The following is a 25,072-nucleotide window of genomic DNA, read 5'->3' as shown; positions in this document are numbered from 1 at the left end:
AGCCGATGCTGACCCCAGAAAGCAACGTGGCAGCTGATGACTGGGGGCCGTTGTATACTGAAATATTTCAGTAGCAGATCTCCTGAAACAGACACCTTACAGACACCTGTCTGAGGAATAATGGCTAAGATACATTAAAGGGATTGAATTACTAATTGCCTTAATAATTCATTAAACAATGTTCTGGTGCTACACACTTTACATATATCTCAGTCCATATTTTCTATTAATAGGAAAAAAAATCCTAAATCTGTGTGGGTACATCGCAACCACCATTGTTTTCAAGTGGGAGAGTTGTTTTTCCACTGTGGGACCAGCCAGTATGTGAATGCCTCTGGAGCCCCAATTAAGTAGTGTGGCATCATTCTTTTAAGGTATCTGGTTCTGGGGCGCCTGGGTGGCTCAGTCTGTTAAGCGTCTGCCTTTGGCTCAGGTCATGATCTCAGGTCCTGGGATCGAGTCCCGCATCAGGCTCCCTGCTCAGGGGAGAGTCTGCTTCTCCCTCTGCCTCTCTCCCTGCTCATGCACTCTCTCTCTCTCAAATAAATAAATAAAATCTTAAAAAAAAAAAAACCATCTTATTCTTAAGGTATTGGGTTCTAAATATCACAGGATTTTTAACACGTCAGAACTTATCATAGAGGACAGAGTTTGTATTGCATTTACCAAGTCCACTTCTTGGAATAATTTAACTCATTAACCAAAGGATAAATAAGGTCCATGTTTATTCTTCAATATAATACATATATATGACTGTTATACATCTTTATAAGGCAAAGAAATACAGCTGAATGAAACTATGTTCAGAAATAAAAAATATACATGACATGTGCAATCACCACATTACGAATCCATTTTTATTTCTTACCTACACTACTAAACCTCATCGAAAAGACTCACTGACATCCATCGGCTGGGACAACTACAAAATACATACAATTCAAGATAGGAACACTCAGGTATTCGATGTTTTCTGCTCTTTTGAATAAGTAGTAGTTGAGTTATAAGCCTTCATGGAAGGTGAAACTACCCACATCAAGATCACTTATGGAAAGCACTCCTGACAAAAATGGAGCTCAGAGACATATGTGGAACTTCTAGTGGGAGAAGCCATTGACTTCATGCTAGACAAAGAAGTCACCTTCATCCAGGACTCGAACATCTGACTGTCTAATAGTCCAGCTTCAAGTTTCCTTTAGGACAGCAAGCAATTCGCCTTTTGGAAATATCATTTTTATCCCAAAAAGGCTTTAGGGGAGCACTGTGATGGATAAGAAGATGGACTTTGATTCTAACTGAAGAAAAAGAGAAAGAAGTAAAAAAAAAAAAAAAAGGCAAAAAGCTAAAGCAAAAGCAAGGTAGGGAGCATCATGGCTTTTGAGAAGTGAGCCACAGCGAGGGCGCAGGTTACCCCCATGCTGAAATTGCCCCGGAACAGACACCTGCCTCGCCCTCTTGCTACACTCACACGGATGGACCTTCCAAATGAGGTTCCCTCATCCAAACTGAACTAGTACATGTATGTATCCTGACACCATTTGCCTCATGCCGAGAGTAGGGGTAGTGGGAGCAGAAGGAGGAAAAAAGGAATGAAATAAAGAATAAGACCCTCATTTCCATAATATCAAATACGTATTTTGACTTTAAAACGAGAAAAAAATTCTATGCTAAATTCCATAAAAATGGTGAAAATGTAATAATTCACGCATCTTTCAAAACACTTTCACATCAAAGTATGCCACAGCAATAGCAACATGCCTATTTACATTTTTGAGGAAAGAAAGCAAAATAATAGCAAGTCAGACTAGAAACTAACATGAGAATTACCCCCATTTTGACCTAGGAATCTTTCCCCAAAGTAGTTCAGGTGAGAATCCAATTTCAGATGTTTTTATGTCACCGACTGGGACATGAGCTCTTTTCTCCCTGATTTTTAAATAGCAACAGGTTCTGGGGAAGTGTTGGTATCTTACAAATGACAAATGGGGGCATGCTTTTTCTTGAATCCTTTGTGAGGTTTATTTCTCTCCAGGCAGTGGGAAATGCCACATCAGTGCTGAATTGCCGCCTTTTTCCAAAGAAAAGGCTACTGCCTAATGCAAGGACTGAAGCCATAACGTCCATTAGGAGGGCGGAGAAGCAATACAGGCTGTCAAATCCTAATGACTTCTTGGAGAAATTGATCACAATAGCCCCAGTCTCGCCAGACTCAGCTTCTCTGGTCCATGCTTGCATCTGGTTTGATTTCTCCGCTGTGCAAAGCCCCCTTTCCCATCAGAGCGGCAATCTACCAAGTTACCAGTTCCTGCTGGGGCAGCCGCACAGGGCCGTGGAGGGAGGGAGCAGGATGAGCAGGAGACCGAAATTCTCCCATTTCGCTGTAACTCTAGACTGTAATAATCAACTCTGCAATGCAAACTATCCTCAGCTCTCACATAAAAGACACCCTGCTGGCGTGGGGATGCCTCCCCATCCAAATGTGGAAATTTAACTCTGAATTCAAAGGAGATCCATTCTTAAAGTAGAGTCTCCTTTCTAAACCTCTTTAAAGAAAAAAAAAAAATCACACCCACTGACTGCAGGGTCATTAGTGGATTAATTTGACAAAGAAATCATTCCTTTATTTGGCCTAAGCTGCCGCTCCCATGTGTGTTGGGGTCTGGTGAAAGTTTCTCTGCCAACGTGAGTCAGAATGGGAGCTGAATGCAAAAGACCTCCTGCTCTATCTGGTAGAGAGTCCACACCACAGGACAGAAAACGCCCTTCCATGAGGGGTTTCAAATCAGGCCCTTGCATCTTATTTAGCATTTGAGAGAATGCCAGCTCTCTGCGGTCTGAGTATTAATGCATGCACTGGCTTGTATTTTTCCAGACTCGATGAATACCATCAGCTAAAGATAGCAAGCACAGTAATATAACACTTCAGTCACAGGGTTTTGTTGTGTGTGGTTTTTTTTTTTTTTTTGTATGAGTTTTTGGTATTTTTTTCAAGGAAACCAAATTAAACATTTTAAGCATAGTCACATAGCAGGACCAGGAGAAAACCAACCTTGAATAAATGCATAGGCCAAAGGAAAAAAGAAATGCATCATAATGTAAGAGCAAAGCTAGAAAGGAGTCAGTTTTATAACTAGCATGACCACTAAATTGGCATGTGGTCTTAACTAAATTACACATTTTCTTCTGTCTCTACTTCCCCTTTACCTTACACATGAGAATAAGAACATTGCACATACAGTTATTCACGGGCATGCTAGAAGGACCCACTAGGTGGATACAAGCAATAATGGAGAAAAGCCAATGCCAATTAAAACTGCCCTCACTAATATGGCCATTACTATGGTGACTATCGGAGCCTAGAACCATTTACAGCTAAAAATGCATTCTTATAGCTGATCTCATCACAGGAGTTATTTGGAAACGGGAAATATGAGGACAGCTTAAGAAGATGAATGGTGAGCGTGGTGCTAGCTGTGTGATAGGAGTTTCATGTGGCTCTGCATGGCCTCTTCTTCGTAAAGAAACGGCACCCACGTTTCACTCTTCAGAGGCCCTGTGCCTTTCTGTTCTATATACGGTAGGGCTCACTTCCGTTATTAAAAATCTGTAATGAAATGGCATATGAGTTCAAGAATAAGAAGAAGCTTCCAACTGGAAATCATTCTCATATCCAAAGAGTGAGCAGGAATGTTCCCCTCACTTTGATTTCTGAATGTTCTTTCTTCACAACCACTGAGCCATGCGAGATTCTGCGTAGGTGAGATCATTGGTCTTCAGAAATGTTGGCATTTACCCAGAAACCTGAGCGCTATTTCCAAAGTCATTTCAACATTGGAAGCAAAGCACCGTCCTTCCTTGGGATGCACACGACCCATCGCTCATTGACTACGGCAGCATGAGGAAAGCTCTCATAACTGTTACGGTTATTCCTAAGGTTGTAATTCTTGCTCCACTGGTGAAAACTAGTGCATTTCACGCGTGTGAATGCTCAGTCAGAAGAGAGGGGAGTGCCTTGTGAAATGCGCGTCACTCATTTGAAAGTAGAATCACTGCTCGGAAGAAACTGATGAGCTGGGACAAAAGTTCAGAATAAACAGAAAACACGACGTCTGATGCCTCTTGCCTCAGGATTCCAAGACAGCTCAAGTTCCAGAAAGCAGATTATTTAGAGTCGGATTCACCTGATTTCAGACCAAATCAAAATAACACAGTCTGAGAAACCAAGTGATCAAGGGTTTGAAAGACAGAATTTTCTTCCGGTGATATGATCACCCCTTTGAAAGGCATAGTTTAAGGACTGGAAGCAGTTTTGTCCCTCTCAATGTATCCTCCAGGTTTAAATGTCTCAAATAAATCTCCAGTCTGATTGCTCTAGGAAGCTGAGAAAGAGCAGAAATCAGGTACCCCTTATCCCAGCGACTAAAATAAAATAAACATTGAAAACTCAAGATGTCAGGGAAACATCTTCCCAGTTGTGTACTGCCATGGGGTGTGGGGTTGTGAGGAAAGGGGCGTGGGGCTTTTCTGCACCCCCAGGACCACAGCACTAGGCATCCGCCTTAACTGGGCGCTCCGAGTTCAAGTGCGGCGGCTCCCCCACCCCCCACGGCCACCCATCATCCTCGGGGTCAAGGCATCAGAACTGCTGATTTTTCCAGAAATCTTCCCAAAGCAGCAGCGACCACAGCAGTTTTCCTGCAAAGCAAACAAAATATGACTCTTGTTAATTCAGCAGGGCTTTTAAAATTGTAATTAGTTGGTTGTGCCCCTTAGGAAAACCACACATGATTTTTTATAATGTATGTGTGCGTGTGAGAGGGAAAAAAAAAGAAACCCCTTGCAGGATTCCACGCTTACCAGAGTTGGGTTTTTTTTTTTTCAAGTTTATGCAAGATATTTTCGTACTATTTGCAAAATCGAAGGACAAGGCCTCTTTGTTTCATGTGAAGCACAGCCAGCCCCCGAGCTTTCTGCCACACCGTCCGTCCTGTCGGTGACCCCACATCACAGTGACATCGCGGAGCAGGCGTGTGAATGTTCTCCTTTGCGTTATGACCACGGGTGACATGGGCCCGCATGCCGTTTGCGGCCCTACATCACTCCTGTGCAACTGAGGAGGTATCCTCAACTTTTATTTCACAGGTGGGCAGAAGATGGAACAAAATGCCCCGGGTGGCTTTTCAGAGTGTTTCCTCAACACATCAAAAAACCTCTAACAAATTGCAGGAGATTTATATGCCTCAATTTACATTGTGGATCCTGCCTTATTCATAGGGCCTGGAAGTCATTCTTTTTCCACAGGAATAATCTTCAACCACCAGATTTTAAAAATCAATATTATCACAAAGTTGGTTTTACTCCTAACAGAGCCTGCCAAAAACCCATCTTATCCTGGCAGGAAATACTATAAAAAAATGATTTGAAAAAATATTCTTCTCAAATGAGGCTGCTCTCAGGAGTTAATATCTTAAGCTTACATTTTAATTTGAAAAAAAAAAAAAAAGGAAACTAGGAAGCGCCCACATCCCATGGACCTGAAACAGCTCTTTCCCAGCCTGCAGTGCAACCAAGGTGAATTTCTGTGGCCAGCTGGAGCCGGAGGGACGGAAGAGTGGAAGGCAGCCAGCCCAAGTGACCATCCGGAGGCGGGCCTGGCCATGCTCAGAGAAAGTTCGCATCAAGCAATTCCAACCAAGACAGTATCCAACAGCATCAGTGCGACCGGCTCACATGTTTTTGTCCTCTGCATAACTGTCACTGCTTGGGCTGCCACCGTCCTCCATCGTGTTGGGTTCAAAGCGCCAACGTGACATGGAAGGACTATACCCCCTCCCACTGTCATTCACTCCTCATTCTTTCCCTGCCAGACCCTGGCCACAGGTTGCAATGCGACCTCCTGTCACCCAATGCATTCATCCCTACCAGGCCTCAAAAGTGACTCCAGTGCTCATGTGGGAATGCAGTTTGTGGTGAACCCTTGAGGTTTGTGGTCACTGTGGATGAAACCGGCAGGGAGAGCCTCCTGCGGACTCTGGTGCCCACCACTCACAGGGGAAGGCCGGGCTGCACCTCAGCGAGCCCAACGACCCAGGCCTGGGAGCACGGAGAGTCCTTTCCTTCTCTGCATTGTCACAAGACGTAAAGCTATCTTCTACCTTCCCCAAAACTTTACTTTGACACATGAGAATGGTCATTGTAAGTAGGAAGCCGAAGGCTTTCTGTTGATGTTTCATAGATTTCTAGATAAATGATAGACTTCTAAGTAAGTGACCCATGGACCAAAGGCTGAATGTTTTCCTAACTCTGGTCTGTGACTTTGGTTATGATTTATTGATTTATTTTTGCCTGATCTTATCCTATGAAAGATTCAAGGCAGCTTACAAGACGGACAAAGAAAAACTTCAGGACCAGAATAAATACCAGTCAGAATAAAAGAGTAAGACCAATGGGCAGCAAGAATATAGATTCATAAGTCTTACACATTTGTTAAAATTGAGTTGCAACAGTGGCCATGGACTTACCACCCCAAATTAGAGAACTGACTTGCTGGAGGGTAAATGGGCCCCCAACAAGGACATAAATATTGGGATTTCTAAAAGTCCTCGGTAACAAGTGCACTGCTTTAGGCTTCTCCTTTAGAGCATAAAGTAAGCTAGCTTATTGATATAATCAAAGGTGTTCATGTGTAAAACTGTATCTTAAGAATTCTGACAAAATTCTAAGCAGGGTAGAGGCTTTGTATGAAGTGGTGGTTTCTCCAGGTCCAAGAGTAGGCAGCTCAGGGAAGAAAAATAAGCATGGGCTTTAAATTCAGAGACACCTGAGAAGTCACATTCTACCATTTACTAGCAACGCAGCTTTGGGGGAGTTATTTAGTCTTGGAGTCTCTGAGATCGGTTTCCCCAACAATACAAAAAAATACGAATACTTCCTCTGATCCCACACAATTGTGAGGACTACCGGAGACTGCCCTGTTCAGTTATTGGCACCTCCTGAGCTAATTATCAAGCACCTTCTATGTGCCAGGCCCTGGTTTCCAGGCTTTGCTTGGATTATCTCATTGGAGCCACTCAACGAGCATAGGAAGTAAGACTATTCCCAACCCACAAATCAGGAAACAGGTTTTTCTGCTAGAAAACGGCAGATCCAGGCTGCACACACAGCAGTCTAAAATCAGGGCCCTCCCTGTCAGCAGAAACACCACCCTGCTTCCCACATAGTGCAACACACATTTGACTTATTTCTTGCTTTTCTCTCTGAAGGCTTGCAAAAACATCTCTTTAGGAAAAGACCCAAGACCAACCTTTCAAATGGGTGCCTTCCATGGATTATTTGGTCACAAGGTTCTTTGCGTTAGAGCAACAATTCTTCTTCTTCTAGGGAAACCAGAAGACATTTGGAGAAGGATTAGAACTTTTTTTTTATCATTTCATTCCTAACTTCTGATATGAGAACAACTAAAGAGTCAATAACTTGCTACTGGGTAGAAAATGCTCTTAGAGAGATGTTCTAGAAGCCTACATTGTTCATGACCCTCTGACAGATACACTGACCCACCTTCAGGGTCCAATTCGAGCATGTTCCCACTTTCCCTTGTCATCACTACCTTTCCTCTCAGGTCAGAAACAGAGAGCTTGGCATCTGATGACACTTCATTTTTACACGTGTGTGTTTTGTCAAAACTCATTTCCACAAACATTCATGTTGACAAAGCATGAGAGTCAAGACTGAGACAAAGATGTTGCTTCTTCCAAAAGTTTTCAAGAGTACTTAAGTGCCACAAGAGAAGTCCACGAAGATGGAGAAAGCACCTCCAGTTTGGGGATTGAGAAGGGCTGTCTTAGAGGAGGTGGCATTTAAAGTAGGTCTCAGGCACTTGCTAGGACTTGGGCTGATCTAGAAGCAGTAGCAGAGACAGGACCAGACACCCGAGACCAGGGCATGTCAGAGCAGGCCTGGACTGCTGGGTTGGTTTGTTTGGTGTGCACGATGGGGAACGCTTGAAGAATTTTTGGTGAAGGAGTAAGATGATCAGAGTTATCATTAATGAAGTAATGATTTGGTGAATTAGAGAACAGATGGAAAGAGGTGGAATATCATGTTCTAAGGTATTTTATTAGTTCAATAAATTGGAAAAAGGGCATGATCTAAGGTCATAAAACTGGAAACGGGAAGGAAAGGTAGAGGCTTATTAGTTCTGGCAGAAAAGAATGTCATAGTTGTTCAGTTTTCCTTCCTCCAGGCCCAAAGCATTTATTAAGTCTGCAGTAGGCGCTTGATGAGTTCTAACAGATTTGTAATTTCGGAATGCTTTGTTCCACTCCAGCTGAGAGCTGTTTCTGATGGAAGATGGGTTATATATGGATGGTTGGAAATGTAAGAGCATAATACAGAAGGCAGAGAGCTACAGGGCTTTAATTCCTGGGGGGAAAAAATCCTTAAATTTACTGACTGGTTATAGGCAGGCTTAGTGGTTAAGAAATGGTAAGTGCTTTTAAACATGAAACAATTAAAAGAGATAAATAAAAGTTCAGAAAAGACTTTTGAAATAGAAATTAGATTTAAATAGTAAATAGTTTTGGATAAGACTTAAATTCTCAACATAAAATTAAATTCTGATTTTATAGAACATATTGGAACAAAGATCATTCCAAAAATGAATCTTCTGGAAAAATCTAGTCTTAATATTTCATTGAAAAATAAAATACATTAAGCTTGAATACTGGCTTTCAGTAACACCAAAAATGTACAGTACATAAAGAGTTCTGGAAATATCATCAGGCCCCCTTTGTCCATTATCCAGCAGGACAGCAGAGTGGTGAAGCTCTGCCCAGACTCCAGAGCCTGCCTGTCTACACTGGGATGCTACCTCCATCATTTTCACCTGGTGGGATCCTATACAAGTACTTAACCCCTATCCTCTGTTTCCTCATCTATGTGAAGAGAATAACAGTATCTGTTTCAGATAATTGGTATGTGGATTAAATGAATTAATTTTTATAAAGCAGTTGGAACAGTTCCTGGCACAGTGCCATATAATTATAACTTTAATGATAACTAACTAGATTTCTACAATGGAATTTGTTTTTTTTCCATTCATAGATATTTGTGAAATATCTATTCACCTAGTTACCAACAGTTGGATAGAATAACAAAAAGGTGATTTTTGTTGTTGTTATGTGGTTTTAAAAATATTTTAAGCACTTTTTAAGCTGTATAATGTCATTATTTATCTGCCACGGTTTCCATATTGTCCTACCACGTGAAAGTGTATTTGGACACCAATAAGCTTGGATAAAAATACATTGGTGGAAAATTGGCCCAAAATAGGTTGGTAACCCTAATAAGCAGTTTATGTAGTCTGGGTGATGTACCAACTAGGTAAAAAGTCTATTTTTACTTGACATCAGTACCAATTATCAAGGAAAGGTATATTCAGACACAAATAAAACTTAGTACTGATGCTGAATTTAGAAGTAAAGTTAATTTCAATAAAAACTGGATGTGGAAAAAATGAGTACCTGAAGCATAGTCATTCCAAGGTTTGTTGGTCAGTGAAAAAGCTCCATTCCAAAACCCTGGGGAGGAGGGAGGATGGGGAGCAGAGACGGAGGAAATGAAAGTGTATCAAACGCATACGACTCCAGGGCATGACAGTCGCCATCTTAACAGATGCTCATGTCAGACCTTCCGCAGTGAGGCCAGAAGGCAGAGATTGCTTATTGCCTCTCTATATATCTTGGCCAGTTAAACATCCTAAATGTTTAGTTGAGTTACTTAAATGTTACACTTTTGATTCTGTGTTATTTGTATAATCCATAGCGATGTGGGTGGAGAAAGTCTGGAGGAGGCTGTTATAGTAATTCAGATGAGGGGTGTCATGCGTCAGGATAACCAAGGGGATGGAGAAGGTTAGACAGATTCTAGAAATAATTAGGGAAAATAATGTACAGAACTTGGAGATAAATTAAATATGAGATGGGAAGATGGAGGGGAGGAAGGAAACAGCAAAGCCCGGAGGTCTGGTTGAGGCCTCGGTGGGAGTTGGGGGGGGGGTTGGGAGGATAGTAGAGGACGAGGGGAGGTGGGGAAAATGAGTTCAGTTTAGGACTGAGAAGATCCAAGTGGAAATGTCAAGTACACAGGGGGATATATGGATCTGAAGCTTAGGAAAGGAATCTGTGCCGAAGGGACAGACAGCTGTCGGAACATAAATGGCAATTAAGGCAATAGAGTAGATTAGGGATTTTATTGTACGAAGTTAACACAGTGTGGGCTCAATTATTTTCAACAAGTTCTCAGGAAAAAAGGAAAAAAGAGAGAGAGAGAGAGGCAAACCAGGAAACAGACTCTTAATGATAGAGAACAAACTGAGCGTTGATGGAGGGAGGTAGGCAGGGGGATAGGCTAGATGGGGAATGGGGATTAAGGAGAGCACTCGTTGTGATGAGCACTGGGTATCGAATATAAGTGATGAATCACTAAATTCTGCACCTGAAATTAATATTACACCGTATGTTAACTAACTTGAATTTAAATAGAAACTTGAAAAAAAAAAAAGATTAAAAAAACCACAAGTATTTAGGTCATCTTCATTCAGTCTTTGGTAAGAGTCTCCTTCACATATATTTATAATACTATCTGGATCAACCTTAGTATTACAGTTTTTTTGGTGCCAGAGCAGACTGAACCAGGTAAGCATCAATGTTAAAATTCCAAGTTCTGTTTTAAGGAGACATGTTTATCCCGAATGTACACTAACCTATATTCGCCAAAATGTTGTATATTTATATATCCTAGACTATATATGTGTGTGCGCATAGTACAGTGATGTAATTTATTTTATAATGAGTACAATGATTGAATAAACATAATAAATAGTTATACTGAAAATATCTCCTAAACAACATAAGAAGCATTTATTTAAAAAAAAACAACACAAACTGCTCAATAAAAGCATTTTAAGCAATTCAACACTAGCACAAGATTGGAAGGCTGTGAGAGATGGAATTAGAACCCCATATGAGGCTAAAATGCTTCTAGCCTCTGATCATCAAAAGACAAAGGTTGGTTAGAAAAGGAGAGGAAAATCAACAAGCCTCAGTTACCTGAGTGGTGAGTCTGGAGTGGAGTTTGTGGTCTGACAGCCAAGGGTGCTTGAGAGCTTCACTTGCACTTATTCTCCAACTAAAGGGAAATGTGGAAGGCTTTTAGCAGAGACACACCAAGGAGGCCTGAATCTGTCATTCACCTCAGCTCTGGCCATTGCCTTTGGGAGACCAGATGGTCAAATGTCAAATTCACAGGCAATTCTATCTTCTCTGGAACTATCATTGATGATTGTAGGTTACCAGCAAATCCAGTCAGGGTAACAACAGCAGTAAGACAAGTGAGGCAAATAATTCAAAATTCTTGTTCATAATTGAACATCTACTTTCCAATACAAGTAACCATTTTTCATGCAATGTTTGAGCTTCATGAATTGAACTTTTATCAGTCAGTGGAAAAACAAATGCACACTTAACTACTGCAAGAGCCAAATGCTAAATGATTCTTGATAATTGCAAAAGTGATTTATATATTAAAACTCTTGAATAGTATGTATCACTAACTTTTAAATTAAGAAATTTTGGGGGCTCCTGGGTGGCACAGTCAGTTAAGCATCCAACTCTTAGTCATGATCAGGTCATGATCTCAGGGTCGTAAGATTGAGCCCCACATCAGGCTCCGCCACACTCAGCGCAGTCTGCTTGGGATTCTCTTTCCCTCTCCCTTTGCCCCTCCTGCTTGTTCTCTCTCTCAAATTAAATAAATAAATCTTAAAAAAAAAAGGTTTTGAATACTTAAATAGATGAAAAGTTAATATAAGTACAGAGAGAGTTCATTAGATACCTTTACAAAGAAACTATATCCTTTTGAGCTAGCAAACGTTTATACAATTTAAAAAAATAACATGGGAAAGAATTACAAAGATTATATTCTAATTCCAAGTTTTATAAATTTGTCTTGTGTGCTAACATTTATCACATTAAACCAAATAACCTTTCAAAATAAAAACTATAAGTGAGTGCAACAATCTGGAGTCTACTTCTGAAACTGTATCAAGAAAGTAGTTTCCAACGATCATGGAGCTTCAGTTTGTAGATTGATTCAGTAAAATTGTTTCATCAGATACCGAACATTTAAGTATAAGATTTGAAGAGATGATAACCCTTTACTTTAATCCATGATGGAAAGTTTAACTTGGTGACAACATCACCATTAGGAGGACCTTAAACAGGCAGATATAATTTTTTTAAAACTCTTGACCTCCACCAACCTCAGATGGAAGTGCTGTTTTGTTGAATATCATGAATTTTCAGTACTAAATCCCCAGAAGCATTCCAAAAGCTGACCGTGCCAAAAAATTATTATTTCTTTACTGTAATGCAAACTTCTGAAAGCTATTAAAAAGTTAACAATAACATAGTACTAATAATTAATTTTTTAATAGAATTTCGAGTTTATTTTTGTACCCAGAAATTTACTCCATGATCATATTAGTGAAGCCCTCAGACCAAAGGAGTGGGTAGGGCATGGCGCTGGAGGCCACCAGGCACGGCTAGGACTCTGCCCTGTGCTAACCACATGACTGCTTGACTGCTCTCAGCCTCTGTTTCCTCATTTAATCCAGAGTATTAAATTAGATAACACATAAAAGTGTATCTGTCGAATAGATTCTCAGTAAGTGTAGATCTCACCCACCAAAGATGTGATAGAGTTGACATTTTCCATCTGGTGTTCAGTGATATACACATAATAATAATAATAGTGACATCAGCTGTTGTGCCTTTCCATTAAAGATAAAACCCATGTCTGCGCAGTGCCCTCTCCTCACACTGACCCTCCCCCCCCTCCGCCTGGCTAAGTCCTCCTTACCCTCTAGGATGCAGTCCTGACTGACCCTTTTCAATAGACTCTATCTTTGCATTAACTGCATTGTATTCTATCTTTTTAAGAAATACCTATCTCTTCTCTTAGATCATGGGGTACTTAAAGGCAGGGTCTGACTTTACACATGTGTTCTCAATGCCCCAGACACATTTCCTGGCAGACTGTCGACAAAGCACCTCCTTGGTTTCAGGTACTGCTCCAGACCCATGTTGCTTCTTTAATCCCCTCCCCACAAATACACCCTCCTATCTGTTCACAGTCATGTTTATTAATAACTTAAAAGCCATAAAGATAATAAAACAATGAAGCAAGGCTCAGTATGGTTGGCCTTGAAAATCTTAAACACCATTTACCATTTTACATTTTAGGTATAAAACCATCTGAAACTGTTTTTGACTAAATCACAATGTCCTTCCCCTGCCTGTAATTCTAAAACGCAAGCCCTTATGTTTCAAGGTCACTCTTTTTCATCTGCTGAATTTTTTTATATATTTTATTTATTTATTTGAGAGAGACTGAGTATAAGCAGGGGAATCAGCAGAGGGAGAGGGGCAGAGGGAGGGAGCAGGGAGCCCAACGTGAGGCTCAATCCCAGAATCCTGGAATCATGACCTGAGCCGAAGGCAGATTGTTAACAGCCTGAGCCACGCAGGCGCCTCCATCTGCTGAATTTTGAACTAACGTGGTTTTAGCATGACAGAAAATAGAAGGCTGTGTAATATGTAACAGTTAAGTGGGCAGCCTTAGGGGAAGGTTGACGTGTTTGACACTCAGTTCCACTGACTAGCCATATGATCTTGGGCAAACTATTTAGAGTTTCATCCATAAAATAATAATGATAATTCCCACCTCTTAGAAATGGATGGGGGTTAAAAGATAGGTCTATAAAGCACTTGGCACTGTCTGGTCCACAGTAGGCTCTCAAATGAAATGATAGTTAAGTGTTCAGCTACACAGAACCGGATATGTGCTTTGTAGATATGAAAGGGGTTATGGAAATAACTTATCCCAAACCCTTCATTTTGAGGCCCAGCAAGAGCCCCTAATTGCTAGAGCCTTATTGCAAAAGGCAGAAGCAGGGAAGTTTTTGTAGCCCCTTTCAAGCCTCTTGACCAAACCAGTCCACGATCTTAGTAAACAAGGTCAAGAGCATCACACTCTTTCCATTTACAACTTTGCATGGGCATTGGAGATGTCAAAAAGAGAATTCGGGAATTATTTCCACGAATTGCGGTTAGCCTATGCTTCCCTATTATCCCTCCTTCTTCCAGAGCCCGGAACCAACTTGGGTTACCTCTTCTCCTTAATCAGAAGCTTGGAGATAAACTCCCTGGCCTCCTCCGAGATGTCCTGAAATTCTTCATCCTCTAAATCCCACCTACAGGCCAGGATGTTGTTCAGGGTCTCAGCGTCATTGTCACCCAGGAAGGGAGACAAACCACTCAGTCTGTAAGACACAGGCGCCAGAGTGAGTCTCGTTTAAATAGCTTCAAACCCTTTACAGAGAGGTTGCTTTTTCTCGGTTCTGTCGTTTAAAACTGAGAGAAGTCAAATAACCTGATAATTAAACATAATTTTATAATATATTTTTGCAATCAGGAAAACGCTTCGCTCCCTCACCCCGGCCCCTAATGAAACACCTGCAGCCATGGAGTCAGCAGCCCCCCTAAAATATGAAATCTCTAAGAAGAGCACAACTTCCTTTTTAGAGCGTTTACAGCTGCTAAAGTCTGCCACACACTCAGATGGCCAACGCCAAAGGGTCACCCTGAGGAGTAAGGCTAACCTTCGTCTTTTAGGAGATCAGGACACAAGTTGCTTTTTAATTACTTTTAGGGCATTCAGTGGTGTCCTAACAGTTAAAGCGATTACAAGTAGACATACGTTTACTTTTTTCAGGTGATGCACAGGGAAAGAATTTACTCCTTTCACCCCCAGGATTCACAGAGCCTAGAAAGTGACTCAACATGGCACGGTGTTATTTATTTGTTAAAAGACATAATTGGGCTATTATGCCTGTGTGTAAGTGTCAGAGAGACTGGAGATCTGCTTACAGCATATAGGCGATGACGCCCACACTCCACATGTCAGTGGGAAAGGAAACAAAATCATAGTTCACAACTTCAGGGGCAAGAAATTCCGGAGTTCCAAAGTTCACCTTCAGCTTCTCTCTGGGTTTGTATCTGGAATTCAGGAGACAAAGTGGAGGGATGGACAGGGTCGATCAAACATCAACAATCGTAGAAACTGAAAAGATGCAGTCTATAAGACAAAAGAACTTCAGCCACACAGCAAATTTTGAATACATAGGCTTTAAAGGAAATCGTGTATTTAGGAAATAATGTTAAAAACTTGTAAAAAAAAAAAAAGTTCCAGGAGTTTAAGGGTCGTAATTCATACTATAAAACCTTAATAATCTGAAACAGTGGTGGGGAAAGCTGGTGAGAATAATTAGAACACGTGAATTCTAGAACACAACAAAAGGAAAACTGATACAATCCTTGACATGCCAATGGCTTGAGTAAGGCCACATTAATGAATAAATGAAATGCAATTATTTGCATCCATTTTATATTCACCATTAATGTACTGAAGTCCACATATAAACTCTTCGTTCACTTAAGAAGCTTATATGTACCAGAACCCTTTGCAATCTCATTTACACTACTCAATTTTTAAAGTAAATCTTCTCTTTACAGATAGAACGAATATAAAAGACTAAGACAAACTTATGAATTCTAAATTAATGTCTTCAAATTTAATAACTTCACTGTATGAGATTTTTAAGTTTTCTTATTTTTTTCTTGGATACACCGTAGAAACCTCTAAACATTCCAATTCCAAAGTCAGCAAGGTAAGGCTGGGATATCATTTTTGTCAAGTTAATTCTAAATGAGAGTCTAAAACCAAGAGGTATATCAGATTTATCTTTGCAAAGAAAAGCACCATCATGCTCACTACTTCCGTTCATATACCTATGTCCAAATACACATACCTTCTGGCCAATCCAAAATCAATAATTTTTATTTGTTTGGCATCCCGATTCACACACAGGATATTCTCAGGCTGCCAGGAGAAAGAGACACATTAGCAATGAAAACAACCATCATTCACTCAAATTGTCCTTGAACCACAACTAAAAATACAACGATGCTCAGGAAAAACATATCAGGCCTTTCACTTTGGGTCTGGCTTGTCTGTGTGGGTATTTTCTCCTTTAATTTTGTGGTGGATGAGGTTGTGGGTATCCTGCCAACCTTGCATTACCCTGCCTGTCCCTCTCCCTGGTTCTGCAGTTTACCATAATGTGTGAGTTCAGGCAGGGGCCTCTTTGAGGGAAGAAAGACAAGGAGCCAGCTTCAGTACCTTCCAAACGGACTGGTGGAGGCTGTCTCGGACTTGACATCTGCCCCCCTAAAATTATGAAGTATGAATTTCCCCTTCTTGGAGGAATATCTTTCCCAAAGATTTATGAGCTCCAGAAGAAATGGCCTGATTCCTTTAAACAGTCACACCGAGGATGTAATATAACGGGAACGCTCCTGACCTCCAGATTTTCCCTTTGCGCTTAATCCGTGAGAAAGTCATGTGTAAAAGGAAGACTTCCCTCTCGTTCATTCTTCATTCTCAGCAATTCCAAAGTTTTACTGAGTTTGTTCTCAGTGCCCAAACCCTTGACTAAGTGTTCCCTTGGAGTTTGACTCTGGTTAAGATTTGCTGTCAAGGTGACAGAATTGGGGGTGGGGGGTGTAGAGGGAGAAAACGTGGATAGTAGCATTGCAACTCAGTGTTTATGGAATGTCTTACAAGTGTGCCTGTATTTGTTAGGTCAGAAAAACTGAGGTCTGAGAAAAATAGGAAATTTGATTTAAAGTCTAGGTCATCCATAAAAGAGAAATAAAGTTTTCAAAGAATTGCTTGGAACTCTCAAGTTCTTGCTGGGGTGCATTTAGCCGAGTTTCTGAATCCTCAGGATCCCATGTCCCATCCTTTATGTGGGATCACAGCTGTCCCTCCCCTGCCTGTCTGGGTGGAGAGGAGGTTCAAATGAGATCAGAAACTAAGAAGTAATGGATGAAATGATGTAGAGTCTCCTTACCAACATTCAATGGACCATTTGGTTGGCATAGTGTCTTTGGAAGCCCTTTTCTAAAATATCTCTAAAATTGGTGTCTATGAGTAAAAGCTATTGATAAAGTGGATGTTCTATAAGAATATGTGGTTTCATGCTTAAATAACTGATCGATATGAATAAAGCTGTCCGATTCTCAAAGACTACTATGACATAAAAATGTGTTTACAGCTTTGAGGGCACTTTAAAAAGTTAATTTTTTTCTAACTATGAAATGAAAGCATATTCATTGAATAAGATTTTCAAAACACAGAAAAATATAAAGGAGACCATTTTTCATTTTTAAGTCACCTATAATCTCCCCTCCATGGTGACAAGCACTCTTAATATTTTTGGCCCTTTTCCTTCCAAGGAGCTTTCTGCAAGGGATGAGTGGTCCTTAATGACCCATCCAGCTGCTGCAATTACTATTATCTTTACCTACAAACCGTAACTAAAATTGCCCATTGCAAGTCCTCAATCAATGTTATGAAGCCACATACAGAGCTGTTTGACTTACGATAGGTCAGGTCCTAGTTTTAGTTGCCAATCAAATCCCTTTAGGGATATCTGCAGAATATCTACACTCAAGGAAAATGCTCCATGGAAATACACATTATCAAACAGTTCCGAAGCCAAGGGCTTTGCTAATGATTTTCAACTTCTGACTTTGTCTTTTATATACCACTTCCTCCTGCCCCATGAATGGGAGAGGTAGCACACATAAATCAAGGCAGTGAGGGAAGCTAAGTTACAAGAAGAGAGGACCATGGAAACCAATTTAAGGAAGTTAAATTTATTTAGCTCTACAATCCCCGATGACTTGCAATAGATGGTATGTTATAGAGAATATATATTTTATCTCACGGTCTGCTGTGCAAACAGGGAAATGAGAAAATGATTGTGCCACACAAGAAGAGGCAATTTATGATACTTAGCCCTGATATTAGAGCTGATCAGAGTTATTGAGCTTGGGTCTTTCACTGGTCCTAACTAGGTATAGTCCAATTCTAGGCACTGCATACTGGGAGAGAGATCAAAAGGGAAGGGTCATTAAATAAGAGGAGAAAGGCAGGTGGCTTGGCTCCCCACTGCTCACATAGGTTCTCCACCATGCCCAACGTGGTGCCAGCCCCACCCCCACCACTCTTCTCAGCTCCTAAGCATTTTAGCACCGACCTTCTGGCTGCCCTGTATCCCATTCTGCCATAGGTTCCTACTCAGTGTTCTAGCATGCCCACAGAAAAACAAATCCCTAAAGTCCAGCACGTCCTAAAAGAGTTTGAGACTGCTAAGGATGCTTGGAGAGCTGGAAAACTTGGCTACCACGAGGGAATTCTGAGTTAGCTAAAATCCTCCCACCTACTTATTCTAAAAATGAGGGGGACACAGCAAGGATACCATGGTGGTGGTGGTGGTGGTTTTAATTCTAAACTTTTAGGGAAAGCATCTCCCATATGGATCCCTTTCACACAGGCAAGTTACAAGAATCTGAATAGTAGTCTCTGAAGGTGGAGATATGCAAATATTAGGGGGTGGTGGAAGCCAGGAATGGGGAGATGACACTAAGAATCCAGATTTTCATTAATTCCCAAATATGTACCTCATAACAGCATAAATTCCCCAAGCTGGCATATAGTATCTGACAGGGCCCACTGATCCACAGGAGGGGAGGGTGGAAGGGGTTTCATACCAAACAGAACACGCTGTACCTTCAGATCCAAATGGAGAATATACATCTGATGCATGTGTCTTATGCCCTCACATATCTGCTTGATGAACAGGATGGTGTCAAACTCGGTCAGATTGTAGTTGTCATCGATGATGCGATCAAACAGCTCCCCTCCGTCCACGCTGCAGAGGGAAGAGGCGTCAAGTCCTGAGTATGGCTCCTTCGTGAACACAGCTACTTCCTGGAGTAGCAGCCGCGTGTTTAAGCTCGTCTAACTCTTCCAGCAGGTGTGTGTGCCCGGTGACTTCTCCGGTCAGAATCAGAAGTGCACCAAGCACCGATCTAGCAACTTCTGAAGCAGGACAGAGCTACCGCCGCGTAATCATGCTTGCGTGCAGCTGTGCAGGGGAGGGGTGGAAGAAGGGTGGGGGAGGGGGTGGGGGAGGGGGAGAACACGTACTACTCCATGACCAGGACAATGTCATTCTTAGACTCAAAGGCGTCGTAGAGCTGAATGAGGTTCACGTGATCCAGCTGGTTCATGATGTTGATCTCGTTCTTCACTTCATCCTGAGAAGAAGGAAAGATGCTTTAGCGAAGTGAAGATGATGACGGCAAGGACAGATTCACGTTGCACGGACTTTACCTTATCCTTGGTGCCTCTGGTTTTGATGATCTTGGCCGCCAGCTTCAGACCTGTTGCTTTCTCTTCACACCTGTGAACCTGGCCAAAGCGCCCCCTGCCAAAGAAGAGGACGTGGTGCAGCGTGAGGTGGGGCCAAGTGGAAGACGCCCCTCTCGGGGCATTTCTCTTTTGGGGTTTGAATCAGCAAACCTGTTAGTGTATCTACTGTAGCCAATAAACTTCTAAAATAATGTTAAAGTGTGGTCTCTCCGTCACGGGCTGAGGGGTTTCCCGGCCCTACCCCAGACCTACTGAGGCAAGAATCTAAGGTGAGGCCCCAGAATCTGCATTTCCACAGAGTTCCTTGGATGATTCATATGCACCCTAAAATTTGAGAACTTCTGTTATAGAAAAAAATAGAATCTTTCTGAATCCATATGAATGGAATAAGTTAGGCTTTGTAAGCGAATGAACAATAAGGTCTGTAGGTCAGGCATGTAAAATTATTTTTGGAAACTGCATATAAATAAAGTAATAACAATATTACATACAGATACATAAAATAAAAAATACATATTACATAATCACCTATGAGATTTTTGACGGTTTAGCTTGGATATAAATTTTTATACACTTTAAAGGACAGCTTCTTACACATGTAATCACATATCGAAATGTACACTCATGAACAATTTTAAAATGTGACTTCTTGCTTTGATTCCTGATTTAGTAAAATAGAACACAGGTGCCTGCTTGTGCAATGTGGCTATCATGGCAGGGGGCTAAGGGGAAACTTCCTGAACAACACTGTGACCCTAAGACCCCCCCACATTCCTGGAGGGCTGCAGAGGCGAGGATGGTGGCCACAACTGACAGAGGCAGGGTGGTGACCAACTGAGTTGAGGTCCCACTCAACTCAACTACATCTGTGCACAAACAGATTGGTCTAGGAGAATGACATTTCCGTAAACATAAGCCAAGGGAGGACCTTAATTCCAACTACCATGTCCAGACCGTGAACACAGCCCCAGGCACCTCACATGTGGCTACTGATGAAGAAAATGCCCTGGGGTTGCCTGGGTGGCTCAGTGGGTGAGCGTCCCACTCTCGATTTTGGCTCCGGTCATGATCTCAGGGTCCTGAGATGGAGCCCCGCATCAGGTTCCCTGCTCAGCTGGGAGTCTGCTTCTCCCTCTCCCTCTGCCCCTCCCCCTGCTTGTGCTCTCTTTCTCTAAAGTAAATAAATCTTAAAAAAAAAAAAGAAAAGAAAAAAGAAAATACCCTGGGAATTGTCTCAAAGTGTCTTCCGCAAATAACAATTCTCCTTCTGAGAAACAGTTGCTGGTTTGCCACCGAAGTCCCTGACGACCCAAACGAGCTACTATGTGCAGTGATACTAAAGACTCCCAGGGCACCTATTCATGTTTCAGGGTTTTCATTTGTCTTTCTGCCCTTTCTCACAGTCTCAAGAGGAGCTCTCTATAATCAGCAGGCTGAGGAGGAAAGCATTCAGGGGGTTCCCCATGGTGCAGGCAAAAGAAATATGGGGCAGGAAGAGGAAGAAGGGACTTCACAAATGGCGACCACACCCCCAATGACCAAATGCAGAAACATGCACTATAGTTACTGTACATATTTTCCATGGGTTGCTAAGTAGCTTTTGTCTAAATGTTCTGCTTCCTTATGCTATTTCACATAGATATGCTGACAGTAGTAAACTTTATAATTTAGACTTTAAATCACAAGATATCAAAGGAGGATTGTGTCTGTCATAGAAAAGGAAGTAATATCCCCCAGTAATAAACTCGGTCCCTGATGGACTGTACTCTTCCTTCTTCAGGGAGAGAGTATGCATTTAGACGTCCTTCAAAAAAATTCTTCAGGGACCGAAGCAATCACTCAAAATGGATAATAGTAATTAATACAGTAAGAACATAAATGGAAAACCAACAACAATGATAAAAAAAGATTTAACACATGCCACAAGAAATACACAGTGTTGTTCACTCATTCCTACATTTTGTGTCTCCGTTTTCAAGTTTTGGACAGCTTCTAAACCTTCTGGTGACTCACTGGGGCTTCTCCCACTTTCAGATATCACAACGTGGGAAGTAAAGCAGATAATAAATATGGACTTCAGTCACTGTCACCACATCAACCTTTCTGACATCAGTAGCGATTTTCAGAAATGCTAAAAATCTCTTAAAATGCTTGTTTATGATGTTTCTGGTTCTTGGGTCAAGACTGGCAAACATTTATGCAATCCTCAGGATCTGCCTCTTTGAAAATGCTCTTCTTTTGTGGAAAGCATATTAAAATTGAGCATTACTTACCCTCCTAAAACTTCCATTCTGCTCACAGTATAAAAGACGTTGATGGCTGCTTGTTTGGCTGTCACGATACGGTGATTAAACGGGGCGGGAGGAGCCGGGACATCATCTAGATGGTGAGAGGAAGCAGTCAGACCTCTTTCTGGCACCAGACTGGGCCTCAGAATAAAATAAAATGGGCCATCTATTTTATTCCTAGTGATCCAGGGAATATATGTTTCTATTTCATATTATGGTCTGTAATTCATGAAGGTGACACCTGACATCTTTCAGAAAGATGTCAGGACCATGTAACTGTGGTTTATACCATCTTCAGGATAACTTTTAGAAATGTCACAGTAGTTGAAAATCTCCAACCCCAAAACAGTCCATACGGATAATTCTCCCAAGCCCAAAACCATTTAAGTTCTAAGATAAGGAAGTGTTTGATCCATTAAAAAAAAAAGCACCACTGATAAGGTTCATTATTTTAATTAAAGCAAAGAAAGATGAAGAGTTACTTCATGTCATTGAAATGTTTGCTATTATTCTACATTACTTTGCAAAATATTTTAGCCTTTATTTAAGACACTTTTAAGGCACAGAGATGAATTGTTCCTGGATTGAAATAAAACAACCAGTAAAACTGGCTAAGGACATATTCTACAGCTTTCAAATTGCTCCCACTTCCCACCCTCCGGTCTAAGTGTTTTAACTCTAGTCCACCTCATGATCGGTTCTAAAACACAAACTCAGTAATATTCTTCCAGCATTCTTTTTATTTTTCCATGGTTTGCTTCCCGTGAGCCTATTCATTTCCCCATTTATTCCATATTTAAGCATCTATTGCATGCAGCTTCTTACATGCATACAAGGATACAAGGGGAGGTGAGTAGATAATAACTTTGCTTTCAGAACTGTAAATGTATTTAACACGTAATTCTGGAGCACTTATCTTGTGCTAGGCACTCTGCCAGATGTTAATATTTTTAAGAATTCAGATAATAGAAGTCTCCAGGAATCTGATTTGATATAGACATTCATCTCTCACACTATAAATATGCTGAAAACGAAAGAAGTCATGAAAGAATTCTCTTGGTGGCATTCATCTCTTCAGACCAAAAAAAAAAAAAAAAAGTGATTGAATTACAGACACAAATGGCATCCAGTATGGCATTCTGTCTCCTTTGGGTGTTAGGCTAAGTGAAATTTAGTTGGAAATGCTTGCTGGAAAAGGTTAAGAAGCTTTAAAAGGCTGAAACAAAAACCATTTCCTACCCAATGGGGCCATCAGATCTTGCTGTCCGGAGGTCTTAGTTCCAGCAGATGCCAAGGGTTTGCCTTGTAAGCCCCCCTGGGCTTGTCTGGTTTCCTGTGTCCTAAATGTGTGTCCTTCACCTGGACTCTCTACATCTATTCTGCTCTTTTTGCTGTCCTCTTTGGTGAAGCACTCCTCCGTCACCCTCCGCTTGCTGCTGCCAGTGTGTTCTGCTTGCTCAGCATTCTGGAAAGTGGGTGCTAGCGCTGGGTTTTCCAGGATTCGGGTTGTAGAAATGGCTTTCACATTGCTGATACACCTGGAAAATAAAATCCACCTGCAGCTCTCAACGTTTCAAGGAGATAACTTTCAGATGATCAAAAATCTTAGCACTAAAGCTTCCTGAACATGGTGCTTTGGTGGAGCTTCATGATAGAGTTGGCTGTTTCAGCATTCGGGATGAAATGGAGCAGTATGCTTCCCCATCAAACGAAGCAGCACAAGAACGGGTGTAGATAACAGGATCCCAGGGACTCTCCCTGATGACCTCATTGTGACCCCAAGTTATTCCACTGACCCTTTACAAAAGCAGTCATCTTATGATACCTAGCTAATTCGATCTTCATTTTTTTCACTTCCTTTTCTTATAGAAGAGAGAGATTACTAAATTAAAGTATACTAAAGGAAGCAATCATCTCTCTGAATATTAACAGCAGGGAGAGTAAACCTTTATAGGTCAAAGAATTGACCTAATTTCAGTTTTTTAACAGCTCGTTACCTTACTAAGCAGATCTTTGCAATGATGGACTTTCTTAATAAACATTAGCCTTTATGTTTAATTCTTTAAAAATTTGACTTCTCTATGATTGGGTTTCAAATACATTATTAATAAATGAAATAAAAATTATATCTTAATTCAGTAAAAAATACAGAGATATTTGGATACTCTGTTCCAGATAGAGTCTGTGGCCCATCACAACATAGAGTAATTGATTGTGGTTGGCTACATAATTACCTGAATTTATATGTGAAACTTTGCAGTTGAGGAAGAGTCCTTCAATAATCTACTTCTTACTCAATCCTCACAATACTTTAGGAAAATAGCCAATTTATCATGCATAATTTAAGAATTAGTTTAACTTACAGATAAATCTGATCTCATTATTCAGTTCTTGATCTTAGGAAGCATGTGCTTTATATTGCTAAAAACAAGAACTTAATACTTAATCTTAAAAATACTGATTGATAATAATCATTATCTTTATCAGTTGACAGAAGAAAACAGTAAAAATGCCTGAAAATGTCACAGGCAAGAAGAGAAAGTAATGGCAAGAGAACAGGGCCAAGAAAAACCCACACCAGCTGGGAAACTGGTTTCTAAACCGTTGCTTTAAAAACTCACTTCACTTCTCCTTTTGGTATGGCTTTAAATCGCAATGGCTCATAGGTCTACCAAAAACATCAGTTGTAGGCGTGCAATGCTTTAAAGCCTACCTTTCACAGATTTGATCACCATTTGTTTTATCAACACACTGCTTTTTATTTGAACACTTGTCCAACACTGTTTCATTTGCAATTGCTGGTCCTCCTTTTGTCTCAACTTCGCTTTCACTAGTATCTTCTTTAGAATGAAGCCCATTTTTCTCTCCTTTGAACACTGGACATCCATTTTGATCCACAGTGGCTTGCTTATCATCTCCAGAACTATTATTTTCTTGTCTGTTCAGTCTCTGTGTACTCGAAATGTCTCTTGTGTCTATATTTTCTCTTGGCTCTATGGAACTTCTTAGAGCAAAATCTTCGACTTCATCTTGCGGTCTTTCTGTATGAAATGTGGCAAAACTTCTCTGAACTAGAGAGGCATTGGTCTTCTCAGAATTTTTCTCATTGAGTTTATTAACCTTTTTTTTCTCGGAGGAGGGCTGGTTCTTCTGGGAAGATCTCTCTAAAAGCCACAAAATATTTTAATGGAGGATGCATGTGATCAGTATAATTTCGGCTTCACATAATGGCATTTCTATTCAGGTTTCTCTTTATCAGAAGATACAAGATTTTGAAAAGCAAAGTAGACATGAACATGACCAACTGACTGACATTTGGTTTCCTAAAGAGTTTCTAGTTTGTAACTAGTAGGACCCAAAGCCAATCAAATAAAGATATTCAA

At 40.9% G+C, this 25,072-nt stretch overlaps 1 protein-coding gene across 2 annotated transcripts in view; it reads right to left on the bottom strand.

The window, feature by feature from the left end:
• Positions 1-701: 701 nt before the first annotated feature.
• Positions 702-25,072, bottom strand: part of MYLK4 (myosin light chain kinase family member 4) — an 82,419-nt gene continuing 58,048 nt past the window's right edge. The window contains exons 4-15 of one of the 2 annotated variants that reach the window (XM_081827782.1): positions 24,403-24,853; positions 22,929-23,227; positions 21,675-21,780; positions 19,363-19,456; positions 19,177-19,286; positions 18,757-18,898; positions 15,929-15,999; positions 14,988-15,116; positions 14,228-14,380; positions 11,109-11,187; positions 7,304-7,376; positions 702-4,695 (exon numbers count right to left, since the gene is read on the bottom strand). In XM_081827782.1, the coding sequence (XP_081683908.1) occupies positions 7,329-7,376; positions 11,109-11,187; positions 14,228-14,380; positions 14,988-15,116; positions 15,929-15,999; positions 18,757-18,898; positions 19,177-19,286; positions 19,363-19,456; positions 21,675-21,780; positions 22,929-23,227; positions 24,403-24,853 (1,682 nt within the window). In that variant the 3' untranslated portion in view covers positions 702-4,695; positions 7,304-7,328. The remainder of the gene's footprint in view (positions 4,696-7,303; positions 7,377-11,108; positions 11,188-14,227; positions 14,381-14,987; positions 15,117-15,928; positions 16,000-18,756; positions 18,899-19,176; positions 19,287-19,362; positions 19,457-21,674; positions 21,781-22,928; positions 23,228-24,402; positions 24,854-25,072) is intronic. The other variant, XM_081827783.1, reaches the window with a different exon arrangement.

Source organism: Leptonychotes weddellii, chromosome 8, assembly GCF_054177405.1.
Source record: "Leptonychotes weddellii isolate Sample4059 chromosome 8, ASM5417740v2, whole genome shotgun sequence".
Lineage (NCBI taxonomy): Eukaryota > Metazoa > Chordata > Mammalia > Carnivora > Phocidae > Leptonychotes > Leptonychotes weddellii.
Note: the sequence above shows the minus strand (reverse complement) of the source record. Positions and strands in the feature narration are given on the sequence as shown.